Source organism: Pseudophryne corroboree, chromosome 12, assembly GCF_028390025.1.
Source record: "Pseudophryne corroboree isolate aPseCor3 chromosome 12, aPseCor3.hap2, whole genome shotgun sequence".
NCBI lineage: Eukaryota > Metazoa > Chordata > Amphibia > Anura > Myobatrachidae > Pseudophryne > Pseudophryne corroboree.
In genome coordinates, this window is record NC_086455.1 from 173,846,899 (window position 1) to 173,865,266 (window position 18,368).

At 43.6% G+C, this 18,368-nt stretch overlaps 1 protein-coding gene across 6 annotated transcripts in view; it reads left to right on the forward strand.

Annotated features, from left to right (window-relative positions):
* The window catches only part of EML5 (EMAP like 5), a 223,421-nt gene that overhangs the window by 143,676 nt on the left and 61,377 nt on the right, over positions 1-18,368 (forward strand). For all 6 annotated transcript variants that reach the window (XM_063948612.1, XM_063948609.1, XM_063948611.1 and 3 more), the window contains 2 exons: positions 15,091-15,184; positions 15,323-15,423. In XM_063948612.1, coding sequence (XP_063804682.1) covers positions 15,091-15,184; positions 15,323-15,423 — 195 coding nt within the window. The remainder of the gene's footprint in view (positions 1-15,090; positions 15,185-15,322; positions 15,424-18,368) is intronic.

Here is an 18,368-nt window from a genome sequence, read left to right on the forward strand (position 1 = left end):
TGCTGCCGAATGCAGAACACCTGTGTAACATGATACATGGCTGTGCACATAACTGCTATCTGCGTCCCAGAATGTAAGAGTATGCTGCTCAGTGTAACATGATACATGTCTGTGCTCATAGCTAGTATCTGCGTCCCAGCATGTAAGAGTATACCGCTCAGTGTAACATGATACATGTCTGTGTACATAGCTAGTATCTGTGTCCCGGCATGTAAGAGTATACTGCTCAGTGTAACATGATACATGGCTGCGCACATAGCTAGTATCTGTGTCCCGGCATGTAAGAGTATACCGCTCAGTGTAACATGATACATGTCTGTGTACATAGCTAGTATCTGTGTCCTGGCATGTAAGAGTATACTGCTCAGTGTAACATGATACATGTCTGTGTACATAGCTAGTATCTGTGTCCCGGCATGTAAGAGTATACTGCTCAGTGTAACATGATACATGGCTGTGTACATAGCTAGTATCTGTGTCCCGGCATGTAAGAGTATACTGCTCAGTGTAACATTATACATGGCTGTGCACATAGCTAGTATCTGTGTCCCGGCATGTAAGAGTATGCTGCTCAGTGTAACATGATACATGGCTGTGTACATAGCTAGTATCTGTGTCCCGGCATGTAAGAGTATACCGCTCAGTGTAACATGATACATGTCTGTGTACATAACTAGTATCTGTGTCCCGGCATGTAAGAGTATACTGCTCAGTGTAACATGATACATGGCTGTGTACATAGCTAGTATCTGTGTCCCGGCATGTAAGAGTATACCGCTCAGTGTAACATGATACATGGCTGTGTACATAGCTAGTATCTGTGTCCTGGCATGTAAGAGTATACCGCTCAGTGTAACATGATACATGGCTGTGTACATAGCTAGTATCTGTGTCCCGGCATGTAAGAGTATACTGCTCAGTGTAACATGATACATGGCTGTGTACATAGCTAGTATCTGTGTCCTGGCATGTAAGAGTATACCGCTCAGTGTAACATGATACATGTCTGTGTACATAGCTAGTATCTGTGTCCCGGCATGTAAGAGTATACTGCTCAGTGTAACATGATACATGGCTGTGTACATAGCTAGTATCTGTGTCCCGGCATGTAAGAGTATACTGCTCAGTGTAACATGATACATGTCTGTGTACATAGCTAGTATCTGTGTCCCGGCATGTAAGAGTATGCTGCTCAGTGTAACATGATACATGGCTGTGTACATAGCTAGTATCTGTGTCCCGGCATGTAAGATTATGCTGCTCAGTGTAACATGATACATGGCTGTGTACATAGCTAGTATCTGTGTCCTGGCATGTAAGAGTATACCGCTCAGTGTAACATGATACATGGCTGTGTACATAGCTAGTATCTGTGTCCCGGCATGTAAGAGTATACTGCTCAGTGTAACATGATACATGGCTGTGTACATAGCTAGTATCTGTGTCCCGGCATGTAAGAGTATACTGCTCAGTGTAACATGATACATGGCTGTGTACATAACTAGTATCTGTGTCCTGGCATGTAAGAGTATACCGCTCAGTGTAACATGATACATGGCTGTGTACATAACTAGTATCTGTGTCCCGGCATGTAAGAGTATACTGCTCAGTGTAACATGATACATGGCTGTGTACATAACTAGTATCTGTGTCCTGGCATGTAAGAGTATACCGCTCAGTGTAACATGATACATGGCTGTGTACATAGCTAGTATCTGTGTCCTGGCATGTAAGAGTATACCGCTCAGTGTAACATGATACATGGCTGTGTACATAACTAGTATCTGTGTCCCGGCATGTAAGAGTATACTGCTCAGTGTAACATGATACATGGCTGTGTACATAACTAGTATCTGTGTCCTGGCATGTAAGAGTATACCGCTCAGTGTAACATGATACATGGCTGTGTACATAGCTAGTATCTGTGTCCCGGCATGTAAGAGTATGCTGCTCAGTGTAACATGATACATGGCTGTGTACATAGCTAGTAACTGTGTCCCGGCATGTAAGAGTATGCCGCTCAGTGTAACATGATACATGTCTGTGTACATAGCTAGTATCTGTGTCCCGGCATGTAAGAGTATGCTGCTCAGTGTAACATGATACATGGCTGTGTACATAGCTAGTATCTGTGTCCTGGCATGTAAGAGTATACCGCTCAGTGTAACATGATACATGGCTGTGTACATAGCTAGTATCTGTGTCCCGGCATGTAAGAGTATACTGCTCAGTGTAACATGATACATGGCTGTGTACATAGCTAGTATCTGTGTCCCGGCATGTAAGAGTATACTGCTCAGTGTAACATGATACATGGCTGTGTACATAACTAGTATCTGTGTCCTGGCATGTAAGAGTATACCGCTCAGTGTAACATGATACATGGCTGTGTACATAGCTAGTATCTGTGTCCCGGCATGTAAGAGTATACTGCTCAGTGTAACATGATACATGGCTGTGTACATAGCTAGTATCTGTGTCCCGGCATGTAAGAGTATACTGCTCAATGTAACATGATACATGGCTGTGTACATAGCTAGTATCTGTGTCCTGGCATGTTAGAGTATACTGCTCAGTATAACATGATACATGGCTGCGTACATACCTAGTATCTGTGTCCCGGCATGTAAGAGTATACTGCTCAGTGTAACATGATACATGTCTGTGTACATAGCTAGTATCTGTGTCCCGGCATGTAAGAGTATACTGCTCAGTGTAACATGATACATGTCTGTGTACATAGCTAGTATCTGCGTCCCGGCATGTAAGAGTATACTGCTCAGTGTAACATGATACATGGCTGTGTACATAACTAGTATCTGTGTCCCGGCATGTAAGAGTATACTGCTCAGTGTAACATGATACATGGCTGTGTACATAACTAGTATCTGTGTCCTGGCATGTAAGAGTATACTGCTCAGTGTAACATGATACATGTCTGTGTACATAGCTAGTATCTGTGTCCCGGCATGTAAGAGTATAATGCTCAGTGTAACATGATACATGGCTGTGTACATAGCTAGTATCTGTGTCCCGGCATGTAAGAGTATACTGCTCAGTGTAACATGATACATGGCTGTGTACATAGCTAGTATCTGTGTCCCGGCATGTAAGAGTATACTGCTCAGTGTAACATGATACATGGCTGTGCTCATAGCTAGTATCTGCGTCCTGGCATGTAAGAGTATACTGCTCAGTGTAACATGATACATGGCTGTGTACATAGCTAGTATCTGTGTCCTGGCATGTAAGAGTATACTGCTCAGTGTAACATGATACATGGCTGTGTACATAGCTAGTATCTGTGTCCCGGCATGTAAGAGTATGCTGCTCAGTGTAACATGATACATGGCTGTGTACATAGCTAGTATCTGTGTCCCGGCATGTAAGAGTATACTGCTCAGTGTAACATGATACATGTCTGTGTACATAGCTAGTATCTGCGTCCCGTCATGTAAGAGTATACTGCTCAGTGTAACATGATACATGGCTGTGTACATAGCTAGTATCTGTGTCCCGTCATGTAAGAGTATACTGCTCAGTGTAACATGATACATGCCGGGACACAGATACTAGCTATGTACACAGCCATGTATCATGTTATACTGAGCAGTATACTCTTACATGACGGGACACAGATACTAGCTATGTACACAGCCATGTATCATGTTACACTGAGCAGTATACTCTTACATGACGGGACGCAGATACTAGCTATGTACACAGCCATGTATCATGTTACACTGAGCGGTATACTCTTACATGCCGGGACACAGATACTAGCTATGTACACAGCCATGTATTATGTTACACTGAGCAGTATACTCTTACATGCCGGGACACAGATACTAGCTATGTACACAGCCATGTAAGAGTATGCTGCTCAGTGTAACATTATACATGGCTGTGTACATAGCTAGTATCTGCGTCCCGGCATGTAAGAGTATACTGCTCAGTGTAACATTATACATGGCTGTGTACATAGCTAGTATCTGCGTCCCGGCATGTAAGAGTATACTGCTCAGTGTAACATTATACATGGCTGTGTACATAGCTAGTATCTGCGTCCCGGCATGTAAGAGTATGCTGCTCAGTGTAACATTATACATGGCTGTGTACATAGCTAGTATCTGTGTCCCGGCATGTAAGAGTATACTGCTCAGTGTAACATTATACATGGCTGTGTACATAGCTAGTATCTGCGTCCCGGCATGTAAGAGTATACTGCTCAGTGTAACATGATACATGTCTGTATACATAGCTAGTATCTGTGTCCCGGCATGTAAGAGTATGCTGCTCAGTGTAACATGATACATGTCTGTGTACATAGCTAGTATCTGTGTCCCGGCATGTAAGAGTATGCTGCTCAGTGTAACATGATACATGGCTGTGTACATAACTAGTATCTGTGTCCTGGCATGTAAGAGTATACTGCTCAGTATAACATGATACATGGCTGCGTACATACCTAGTATCTGTGTCCCGGCATGTAAGAGTATACTGCTCAGTGTAACATGATACATGGCTGTGTACATAGCTAGTATCTGTGTCCCGGCATGTAAGAGTATACTGCTCAGTGTAACATGATACATGTCTGTGTACATAGCTAGTATCTGCGTCCCGGCATGTAAGAGTATACTGCTCAGTGTAACATGATACATGGCTGTGTACATAACTAGTATCTGTGTCCCGGCATGTAAGAGTATACTGCTCAGTGTAACATGATACATGGCTGTGTACATAACTAGTATCTGTGTCCTGGCATGTAAGAGTATACTGCTCAGTGTAACATGATACATGTCTGTGTACATAGCTAGTATCTGTGTCCCGGCATGTAAGAGTATAATGCTCAGTGTAACATGATACATGGCTGTGTACATAGCTAGTATCTGTGTCCCGGCTTGTAAGAGTATACTGCTCAGTGTAACATGATACATGGCTGTGTACATAGCTAGTATCTGTGTCCCGGCATGTAAGAGTATACTGCTCAGTGTAACATGATACATGGCTGTGCTCATAGCTAGTATCTGCGTCCTGGCATGTAAGAGTATACTGCTCAGTGTAACATGATACATGGCTGTGTACATAGCTAGTATCTGTGTCCTGGCATGTAAGAGTATACTGCTCAGTGTAACATGATACATGGCTGTGTACATAGCTAGTATCTGTGTCCCGGCATGTAAGAGTATACCGCTCAGTGTAACATGATACATGGCTGTGTACATAGCTAGTATCTGTGTCCCGGCATGTAAGAGTATACTGCTCAGTGTAACATTATACATGGCTGTGTACATAGCTAGTATCTGTGTCCCGGCATGTAAGAGTATACTGCTCAGTGTAACATTATACATGGCTGTGCACATAGCTAGTATCTGTGTCCCGGCATGTAAGAGTATGCTGCTCAGTGTAACATGATACATGGCTGTGTACATAGCTAGTATCTGTGTCCCGGCATGTAAGAGTATACCGCTCAGTGTAACATGATACATGTCTGTGTACATAACTAGTATCTGTGTCCCGGCATGTAAGAGTATACTGCTCAGTGTAACATGATACATGGCTGTGTACATAGCTAGTATCTGTGTCCCGGCATGTAAGAGTATACCGCTCAGTGTAACATGATACATGGCTGTGTACATAGCTAGTATCTGTGTCCCGGCATGTAAGAGTATACCGCTCAGTGTAACATGATACATGGCTGTGTACATAGCTAGTATCTGTGTCCCGGCATGTAAGAGTATACCGCTCAGTGTAACATGATACATGGCTGTGTACATAGCTAGTATCTGTGTCCTGGCATGTAAGAGTATACCGCTCAGTGTAACATGATACATGGCTGTGTACATAGCTAGTATCTGTGTCCTGGCATGTAAGAGTATACTGCTCAGTGTAACATGATACATGGCTGTGTACATAGCTAGTATCTGTGTCCCGGCATGTAAGAGTATACTGCTCAGTGTAACATGATACATGTCTGTGTACATAGCTAGTATCTGTGTCCCGGCATGTAAGAGTATACCGCTCAGTGTAACATGATACATGTCTGTGTACATAACTAGTATCTGTGTCCCGGCATGTAAGAGTATACTGCTCAGTGTAACATGATACATGGCTGTGTACATAGCTAGTATCTGTGTCCCGGCATGTAAGAGTATACCGCTCAGTGTAACATGATACATGGCTGTGTACATAGCTAGTATCTGTGTCCCGGCATGTAAGAGTATACCGCTCAGTGTAACATGATACATGGCTGTGTACATAGCTAGTATCTGTGTCCCGGCATGTAAGAGTATACCGCTCAGTGTAACATGATACATGGCTGTGTACATAGCTAGTATCTGTGTCCTGGCATGTAAGAGTATACCGCTCAGTGTAACATGATACATGGCTGTGTACATAGCTAGTATCTGTGTCCTGGCATGTAAGAGTATACTGCTCAGTGTAACATGATACATGGCTGTGTACATAGCTAGTATCTGTGTCCCGGCATGTAAGAGTATACTGCTCAGTGTAACATGATACATGTCTGTGTACATAGCTAGTATCTGTGTCCCGGCATGTAAGAGTATGCTGCTCAGTGTAACATGATACATGGCTGTGTACATAGCTAGTATCTGTGTCCCGGCATGTAAGATTATGCTGCTCAGTGTAACATGATACATGGCTGTGTACATAGCTAGTATCTGTGTCCTGGCATGTAAGAGTATACCGCTCAGTGTAACATGATACATGGCTGTGTACATAGCTAGTATCTGTGTCCCGGCATGTAAGAGTATACTGCTCAGTGTAACATGATACATGGCTGTGTACATAGCTAGTATCTGTGTCCCGGCATGTAAGAGTATACTGCTCAGTGTAACATGATACATGGCTGTGTACATAACTAGTATCTGTGTCCTGGCATGTAAGAGTATACCGCTCAGTGTAACATGATACATGGCTGTGTACATAACTAGTATCTGTGTCCCGGCATGTAAGAGTATACTGCTCAGTGTAACATGATACATGGCTGTGTACATAACTAGTATCTGTGTCCTGGCATGTAAGAGTATACCGCTCAGTGTAACATGATACATGGCTGTGTACATAGCTAGTATCTGTGTCCTGGCATGTAAGAGTATACCGCTCAGTGTAACATGATACATGGCTGTGTACATAGCTAGTATCTGTGTCCCGGCATGTAAGAGTATACTGCTCAGTGTAACATGATACATGGCTGTGTACATAGCTAGTATCTGTGTCCCGGCATGTAAGAGTATACTGCTCAGTGTAACATGATACATGGCTGTGTACATAGCTAGTATCTGTGTCCCGGCATGTAAGAGTATACTGCTCAGTGTAACATGATACATGGCTGTGTACATAACTAGTATCTGTGTCCTGGCATGTAAGAGTATACCGCTCAGTGTAACATGATACATGGCTGTGTACATAGCTAGTATCTGTGTCCCGGCATGTAAGAGTATGCTGCTCAGTGTAACATGATACATGGCTGTGTACATAGCTAGTAACTGTGTCCCGGCATGTAAGAGTATGCCGCTCAGTGTAACATGATACATGTCTGTGTACATAGCTAGTATCTGTGTCCCGGCATGTAAGAGTATACCGCTCAGTGTAACATGATACATGTCTGTGTACATACCTAGTATCTGTGTCCCGGCATGTAAGAGTATGCTGCTCAGTGTAACATGATACATGGCTGTGTACATAGCTAGTATCTGTGTCCTGGCATGTAAGAGTATACCGCTCAGTGTAACATGATACATGGCTGTGTACATAGCTAGTATCTGTGTCCCGGCATGTAAGAGTATACTGCTCAGTGTAACATGATACATGGCTGTGTACATAATTAGTATCTGTGTCCCAGCATGTAAGAGTATACTGCTCAGTGTAACATGATACATGTCTGTGTACATAGCTAGTATCTGTGTCCCGGCATGTAAGAGTATAATGCTCAGTGTAACATGATACATGGCTGTGTACATAGCTAGTATCTGTGTCCCGGCATGTAAGAGTATACTGCTCAGTGTAACATGATACATGGCTGTGCTCATAGCTAGTATCTGCGTCCTGGCATGTAAGAGTATACTGCTCAGTGTAACATGATACATGGCTGTGTACATAGCTAGTATCTGTGTCCTGGCATGTAAGAGTATACTGCTCAGTGTAACATGATACATGGCTGTGTACATAGCTAGTATCTGTGTCCCGGCATGTAAGAGTATGCTGCTCAGTGTAACATGATACATGGCTGTGTACATAGCTAGTATCTGTGTCCCGGCATGTAAGAGTATACTGCTCAGTGTAACATGATACATGTCTGTGTACATAACTAGTTTCTGTGTCCCGGCATGTAAGAGTATACTGCTCAGTGTAACATGATACATGGCTGTGTACATAACTAGTATCTGTGTCCCGGCATGTAAGAGTATACTGCTCAGTGTAACATGATACATGGCTGCGTACATACCTAGTATCTGTGTCCCGGCATGTAAGAGTATACTGCTCAGTGTAACATGATACATGTCTGTGTACATAGCTAGTATCTGTGTCCCGTCATGTAAGAGTATACTGCTCAGTGTAACATGATACATGGCTGTGTACATAGCTAGTATCTGTGTCCCAGCATGTAAGAGTATACCGCTCAGTGTAACATGATACATGTCTGTGTACATAGCTAGTATCTGTGTCCCAGCATGTAAGAGTATACTGCTCAGTGTAACATGATACATGGCTGTGCACATAGCTAGTATCTGTGTCCTGGCATGTAAGAGTATACTGCTCAGTGTAACATGATACATGGCTGTGTACATAGCTAGTATCTGTGTCCCGGCATGTAAGAGTATACTGCTCAGTGTAACATAATACATGGCTGTGTACATAGCTAGTATCTGTGTCCCGGCATGTAAGAGTATACCGCTCAGTGTAACATGATACATGGCTGTGTACATAGCTAGTATCTGCGTCCCGTCATGTAAGAGTATACTGCTCAGTGTAACATGATACATGGCTGTGTACATAGCTAGTATCTGTGTCCCGTCATGTAAGAGTATACTGCTCAGTGTAACATGATACATGCCGGGACACAGATACTAGCTATGTACACAGCCATGTAAGAGTATGCTGCTCAGTGTAACATTATACATGGCTGTGTACATAGCTAGTATCTGCGTCCCGGCATGTAAGAGTATACTGCTCAGTGTAACATTATACATGGCTGTGTACATAGCTAGTATCTGCGTCCCGGCATGTAAGAGTATACTGCTCAGTGTAACATTATACATGGCTGTGTACATAGCTAGTATCTGCGTCCCGGCATGTAAGAGTATGCTGCTCAGTGTAACATTATACATGGCTGTGTACATAGCTAGTATCTGTGTCCCGGCATGTAAGAGTATACTGCTCAGTGTAACATTATACATGGCTGTCTACATAGCTAGTATCTGCGTCCCGGCATGTAAGAGTATACTGCTCAGTGTAACATGATACATGTCTGTATACATAGCTAGTATCTGTGTCCCGGCATGTAAGAGTATGCTGCTCAGTGTAACATGATACATGTCTGTGTACATAGCTAGTATCTGTGTCCCGGCATGTAAGAGTATGCTGCTCAGTGTAACATGATACATGGCTGTGTACATAACTAGTATCTGTGTCCTGGCATGTAAGAGTATACCGCTCAGTGTAACATGATACATGGCTGTGTACATAGCTAGTATCTGTGTCCCGGCATGTAAGAGTATACCGCTCAGTGTAACATTATACATGGCTGTGTACATAGCTAGTATCTGTGTCCCGGCATGTAAGAGTATACCGCTCAGTGTAACATGATACATGGCTGTGTACATCGCTTGTATCTGTGTCCCGTCATGTAAGAGTATACCGCTCAGTGTAACATGATACATGGCTGTGTACATAGCTAGTATCTGTGTCCCGGCATGTAAGAGTATACCGCTCAGTGTAACATGATACATGTCTGTGTACATAGCTAGTATCTGTGTCCCAGCATGTAAGAGTATACTGCTCAGTGTAACATTATACATGTCTGTGTACATAGCTAGTATCTGCGTCCCGGCATGTAAGAGTATGCTGCTCAGTGTAACATAATACATGGCTGTGTACATAACTAGTATCTGTGTCCCGGCATGTAAGAGTATACTGCTCAGTGTAACATAATACATGGCTGTGTACATAACTAGTATCTGCGTCCCGGCATGTAAGAGTATGCTGCTCAGTGTAACATTATACATGGCTGTGTACATAGCTAGTATCTGCGTCCCGGCATGTAAGAGTATGCTGCTCAGTGTAACATTATACATGGCTGTGTACATAGCTAGTATCTGTGTCCCGGCATGTAAGAGTATACTGCTCAGTGTAACATGATACATGGCTGTGTACATAGCTAGTATCTGTGTCCCGGCATGTAAGAGTATACTGCTCAGTGTAACATGATACATGGCTGTGTACATAGCTAGTATCTGTGTCCCGGCATGTAAGAGTATGCTGCTCAGTGTAACATTATACATGGCTGTGTACATAGCTAGTATCTGCGTCCCGGCATGTAAGAGTATGCTGGTCAGTGTAACATTATACATGGCTGTGTACATAGCTAGTATCTGTGTCCCGGCATGTAAGAGTATGCTGCTCAGTGTAACATTATACATGTCTGTGTACATAGCTAGTATCTGTGTCCCGGCATGTAAGAGTATACTGCTCAGTGTAACATAATACATGGCTGTGTACATAACTAGTATCTGTGTCCTGGCATGTAAGAGTATGCTGCTCAGTGTAACATGATACATGGCTGTGTACATAGCTAGTATCTGTGTCCCGGCATGTAAGAGTATACTGCTCAATGTAACATGATACATGGCTGTGTACATAGCTAGTATCTGTGTCCCGGCATGTTAGAGTATACTGCTCAGTATAACATGATACATGGCTGCGTACATACCTAGTATCTGTGTCCCGGCATGTAAGAGTATACTGCTCAGTGTAACATGATACATGTCTGTGTACATAGCTAGTATCTGTGTCCCGGCATGTAAGAGTATACTGCTCAGTGTAACATGATACATGTCTGTGTACATAGCTAGTATCTGCGTCCCGGCATGTAAGAGTATACTGCTCAGTGTAACATGATACATGGCTGTGTACATAACTAGTATCTGCGTCCCGGCATGTAAGAGTATACTGCTCAGTGTAACATGATACATGGCTGTGTACATAACTAGTATCTGTGTCCCGGCATGTAAGAGTATACTGCTCAGTGTAACATGATACATGGCTGTGTACATAGCTAGTATCTGTGTCCCGGCATGTAAGAGTATAATGCTCAGTGTAACATGATACATGGCTGTGTACATAGCTAGTATCTGTGTCCCGGCATGTAAGAGTATACTGCTCAGTGTAACATGATACATGGCTGTGTACATAGCTAGTATCTGTGTCCCGGCATGTAAGAGTATACTGCTCAGTGTAACATGATACATGGCTGTGCTCATAGCTAGTATCTGCGTCCTGGCATGTAAGAGTATACTGCTCAGTGTAACATGATACATGGCTGTGCACATAGCTAGTATCTGCGTCCTGGCATGTAAGAGTATACTGCTCAGTGTAACATGATACATGGCTGTGTACATAGCTAGTATCTGTGTCCCGGCATGTAAGAGTATACTGCTCAGTGTAACATGATACATGTCTGTGTACATAACTAGTTTCTGTGTCCCGGCATGTAAGAGTATACTGCTCAGTGTAACATGATACATGGCTGTGTACATAACTAGTATCTGTGTCCCGGCATGTAAGAGTATACTGCTCAGTGTAACATGATACATGGCTGCGTACATACCTAGTATCTGTGTCCCGGCATGTAAGAGTATACTGCTCAGTGTAACATGATACATGTCTGTGTACATAGCTAGTATCTGTGTCCCGTCATGTAAGAGTATACTGCTCAGTGTAACATGATACATGGCTGTGTACATAGCTAGTATCTGTGTCCCAGCATGTAAGAGTATACCGCTCAGTGTAACATGATACATGTCTGTGTACATAGCTAGTATCTGTGTCCCGTCATGTAAGAGTATACTGCTCAGTGTAACATGATACATGGCTGTGTACATAGCTAGTATCTGTGTCCCAGCATGTAAGAGTATACCGCTCAGTGTAACATGATACATGTCTGTGTACATAGCTAGTATCTGTGTCCCAGCATGTAAGAGTATACTGCTCAGTGTAACATGATACATGGCTGTGTACATAACTAGTATCTGTGTCCCGGCATGTAAGAGTATGCTGCTCAGTGTAACATTATACATGGCTGTGCACATAGCTAGTATCTGTGTCCTGGCATGTAAGAGTATACTGCTCAGTGTAACATGATACATGGCTGTGTACATAGCTAGTATCTGTGTCCCGGCATGTAAGAGTATACTGCTCAGTGTAACATAATACATGGCTGTGTACATAGCTAGTATCTGTGTCCCGGCATGTAAGAGTATACCGCTCAGTGTAACATGATACATGGCTGTGTACATAGCTAGTATCTGCGTCCCGTCATGTAAGAGTATACTGCTCAGTGTAACATGATACATGGCTGTGTACATAGCTAGTATCTGTGTCCCGTCATGTAAGAGTATACTGCTCAGTGTAACATGATACATGGCTGTGTACATAGCTAGTATCTGTGTCCCGGCATGTAAGAGTATGCTGCTCAGTGTAACATTATACATGGCTGTGTACATAGCTAGTATCTGCGTCCCGGCATGTAAGAGTATACTGCTCAGTGTAACATTATACATGGCTGTGTACATAGCTAGTATCTGCGTCCCGGCATGTAAGAGTATACTGCTCAGTGTAACATTATACATGGCTGTGTACATAGCTAGTATCTGCGTCCCGGCTTGTAAGAGTATGCTGCTCAGTGTAACATTATACATGGCTGTGTACATAGCTAGTATCTGTGTCCCGGCATGTAAGAGTATACTGCTCAGTGTAACATTATACATGGCTGTGTACATAGCTAGTATCTGCGTCCCGGCATGTAAGAGTATACTGCTCAGTGTAACATGATACATGTCTGTATACATAGCTAGTATCTGTGTCCCGGCATGTAAGAGTATGCTGCTCAGTGTAACATGATACATGTCTGTGTACATAGCTAGTATCTGTGTCCCGGCATGTAAGAGTATGCTGCTCAGTGTAACATGATACATGGCTGTGTACATAACTAGTATCTGTGTCCTGGCATGTAAGAGTATACCGCTCAGTGTAACATGATACATGGCTGTGTACATAGCTAGTATCTGTGTCCCGGCATGTAAGAGTATACCGCTCAGTGTAACATTATACATGGCTGTGTACATAGCTAGTATCTGTGTCCCGTCATGTAAGAGTATACCGCTCAGTGTAACATGATACATGGCTGTGTACATAGCTAGTATCTGTGTCCCGGCATGTAAGAGTATACCGCTCAGTGTAACATGATACATGTCTGTGTACATAGCTAGTATCTGTGTCCCAGCATGTAAGAGTATACTGCTCAGTGTAACATTTTACATGTCTGTGTACATAGCTAGTATCTGCGTCCCGGCATGTAAGAGTATGCTGCTCAGTGTAACATAATACATGGCTGTGTACATAACTAGTATCTGTGTCCCGGCATGTAAGAGTATACTGCTCAGTGTAACATAATACATGGCTGTGTACATAACTAGTATCTGCGTCCCGGCATGTAAGAGTATGCTGCTCAGTGTAACATTATACATGGCTGTGTACATAGCTAGTATCTGCGTCCCGGCATGTAAGAGTATGCTGCTCAGTGTAACATTATACATGGCTGTGTACATAGCTAGTATCTGTGTCCCGGCATGTAAGAGTATACTGCTCAGTGTAACATGATACATGGCTGTGTACATAGCTAGTATCTGTGTCCCGGCATGTAAGAGTATACTGCTCAGTGTAACATGATACATGGCTGTGTACATAGCTAGTATCTGTGTCCCGGCATGTAAGAGTATGCTGCTCAGTGTAACATTATACATGGCTGTGTACATAGCTAGTATCTGCGTCCCGGCATGTAAGAGTATGCTGGTCAGTGTAACATTATACATGGCTGTGTACATAGCTAGTATCTGTGTCCCGGCATGTAAGAGTATGCTGCTCAGTGTAACATTATACATGTCTGTGTACATAGCTAGTATCTGTGTCCTGGCATGTAAGAGTATACTGCTCAGTGTAACATAATACATGGCTGTGTACATAACTAGTATCTGTGTCCTGGCATGTAAGAGTATGCTGCTCAGTGTAACATGATACATGGCTGTGTACATAGCTAGTATCTGTGTCCCGGCATGTAAGAGTATACTGCTCAGTGTAACATGATACATGGCTGTGTACATAGCTAGTATCTGTGTCCCGGCATGTAAGAGTATACTGCTCAGTGTAACATGACACATGGCTGTGTACATAACTAGTATCTGTGTCCCGGCATGTAAGAGTATACTGCTCAGTGTAACATGATACATGGCTGTGTACATAGCTAGTATCTGTGTCCCGGCATGTAAGAGTATACCGCTCAGTGTAACATGATACATGGCTGTGTACATAGCTATTATCTGTGTCCCGGCATGTAAGAGTATGCTGCTCAGTGTAACATGATACATGGCTGTGTACATAGCTAGTATCTGTGTCCCGGCATGTAAGAGTATACCGCTCAGTGTAACATGATACATGTCTGTGTACATAGCTAGTATCTGTGTCCCGGCATGTAAGAGTATACCGCTCAGTGTAACATGATACATGGCTGTGTACATAGCTAGTATCTGCGTCCCGGCATGTAAGAGTATACTGCTCAGTGTAACATGATACATGGCTGTGTACATAACTAGTATCTGTGTCCCGGCATGTAAGAGTATACTGCTCAGTGTAACATGATACATGGCTGTGTACATAGCTAGTATCTGTGTCCTGGCATGTAAGAGTATACTGCTCAGTGTAACATGATACATGGCTGTGTACATAGCTAGTATCTGTGTCCCGGCATGTAAGAGTATGCTGCTCAGTGTAACCCTCTGTTTCTCTGCACAGCTGATGGGAAGCGCTTGGCCTCTGCCGGAATTGATGACAATCACACTGTGGTCTTGTGGGACTGGAAGAAAGGGGAGAAGCTCTCCTCCGTCAGGTACACCCTCTCACCATCTCTGGTCACCGTGTCAGCCACTGACATTGGGGCAGCTATAGGCCCCCTACCCCCTGTAATGTCTGACTGGAGCCCCAATGTGTCACCCACTAACCCTGTCTGTTCTCTTTTTTACCCCAGAGGAAGCAAAGATAAAATATTTGTGGTGAAGATTAACCCTTATATGCCGGATAAGCTGATCACTGCTGGGGTGAAACATATGAGGTTCTGGAGGAGAGCAGGTGCGTGATGGACTTTGTGACCTATATTTGTATCTTTCAAGGTGTGAGAGGATCCACTGCTATACAGGATGACAGGTTGCTATACAGGATGACAGGTTGCTATACAGGATGACAGGTTGCTATACAGGATGACAGGTTGCTATACAGGATGACAGGTTGCTATACAGGATGACAGGTTGCTATACAGGCTCATAGGTTGCTATACAGGCTCATAGGTTGCTATACAGGATGACAGGTTGCTATACAGGATGACAGGTTGCTATACAGGATGACAGGTTGCTATACAGGATGACAGGTTGCTATACAGGATGACAGGTTGCTATACAGGATGACAGGTTGCTATACAGGCTCATAGGTTGCTATACAGACTGACAGGTTGCTATACAGACTGACAGGTTGCTATACAGACTGACAGGTTGCTATACAGACTGACAGGTTGCTATACAGACTGACAGGTTGCTATACAGACTGACACATTGATATACAGGCTCATAGGTTGCTATACAGGCACACAGGTTGCTATACAGAGGGACAGGTTGCTATACAGACTGACAGGTTGCTATACAGGCGCACAGGTTGCTATACAAACTCAAGTTGCTATTCAGGTGCATAGGTTGCTATACAGACTGACATATTGCTATGCAGACGCACAGGTTGCTATGCCCCGGCGCACAGGTTGCTATGCAGGCGCACACATGTTGCTATACAGGTGCACATGTTGCTATACAGGCACACAGGTTGCTATACAGGTGCACATGTTGCTATACAGGCGTACAGGTTGCTAGACAGTCTGACAGATTGCTATACAGGTGCACATGTTGCTAAACAGACTGACCGGTTGCTATATAGGCGCACAGGTTGCTATACAGACTCTCAAGTTGCTATACAGACTCTCAAGTTGCTGTACTGATGCACATGTTGCTATACAGATACACGTGTTGCTATACAGGCGCACAGGTTGCTATACAGGCGCACAGGTTGCTATAGAGGTGCACAGGTTGCTATACAGATTGACAGGTTGCTATACAGGTGCACAGGTTGCTATACAGATTGACAGGTTGCTATACAGATTGACAGGTTGCTATACAGATTGACAGGTTGCTATACAGGTGCACATGTTGCTATACAGGTGCCCAGGTTGCTCTACAGACTGACAGGTTGCTATACAGATACACATGTTGCTATACAGACTGACAGGTTGCTATACAGGTGCACAGGTTGCTATACAGACAGGTTGCTAGTCCGCACAGCAGCATCTCTGGGAGGACCTGGTGGCTGTGCGTTTTGCCTGTGTGTGGTGCCTGTATGTGTGTGGAAGTGTATACTAAGGGCTGTGAATGTATTATTTTATATTGTTTATTTCTGGATACATGAATAACTTATATATTTACAGTAGTGTAGTGTAGTATATACTGTATGTATGTAGGCTGTAACTAACGTTACACTGACTTATTTCGTATCCTGATCTCAGTCACTGACAGTGTGTCTTTACGTTGTGGTAAGTGGGGTTGTGGTGTGATGAAATTGAAGTATGTATTTGTGATGATATTGTTGTGAGGTTACAGCATCACCTAGTGGCTACAATTATATTTGCGGCATACGTCCTATGGAACAGCGCTTTCCAAACTCAGGGCCGTATTCAGCTTCAGTTGCAGATCACTCGCAGGCCGCCCAGCATGCTAATGGCGGGCAGCCATGCAATCGCAATACAATTGCGATCGCATTGCTGATTTAAGGTAACCCTCTGCCTGCGTATCCTGGCTGCAAAGGCAGTCTAGGTGCCGCTTATGTCCTTGCTGCAATGACTGCGCGTGACGTCACACGCCTACCCTGAAAACGACGCCACCTCGCCCCCTTTTTAGCCATCCGTCCCCCACAACGCAGTGTCGCCGCCCAACGAACGCCTCTGCCTGTCAATCAGGCAGAGACGTTCGCATCAATCGCTTTGGCCTGGCACAAACATGCGCAGAATGGTCCCTGAGTGTGCGCACTGGACCAAAAAGCGGCCAGATGTAATCGCACCACACCAGCGATACATGTTGAATAGGGGCCTCAATCCATAAGGAGCACTCACAGTCCAGGTGTTAGGTATATCCATGGCTCAGCAAGGATGAGTATTTATTGTTTATTTATTAATAGTTTCTTATATACAGATGAGTATATCAGACGCTAATTAAATCACCTGTGGTCAAGCATGGATATACTTAAAACCTGGACTGTTAGTGCTCCTCGAGGACCGGGATTGGGAACCACTGCTATATAATAATCCACATATATGAAGCTACTAAATCAGCATTTGGCCTTTATCCACATGTACTTTATGAGTGTATAACATATATATATATATATATATATATATCTCTATATCACATGGAATAAACGCCCGGGAGCCCTCTCGCAGCTGGAGTGCAGGTCACTCATAGAACTATTACCGCAGCCAGGAGATGGGGAGTTCCCGAGAGAGGAGCATTAAATAATTGGGTCAGAGGAGGATAATAATGTACATAGTGGACGGGAAATGAAGGAGGACTGAGTGGCCACAGTGTTGAGCGAATGATGAACGTATGGAAACCAGTTCTGTAATGAGGAGGGAAGGACTATGAATGACTGGGACAGAAGGTTAGGAAGGTGGATGTACAATGAAATGATGCAGAGTATTGCTGGGAGAAGAGATCAGTAAGATGAAATAATAGCAACATAAAGTGGAAATGAAATAAGGAAATGAAAATAAACAAAAATAAGGTCAGAAAGAAGTTACGAGATATGTTATGATATACAATTATGGGAAGTGAGGGCTAGGAATAGTAAATAGCATGATGGAAAGTAGATGAAAGAGAGACATACAGGTGAGAGGAGAGATTGGTGCAATGGCCCCAGCGGGAGGAACCAGTCTTGATAAAATTGGTCCATGAAAGACCAATTCTTGTGTTTGACCCACACCCTAG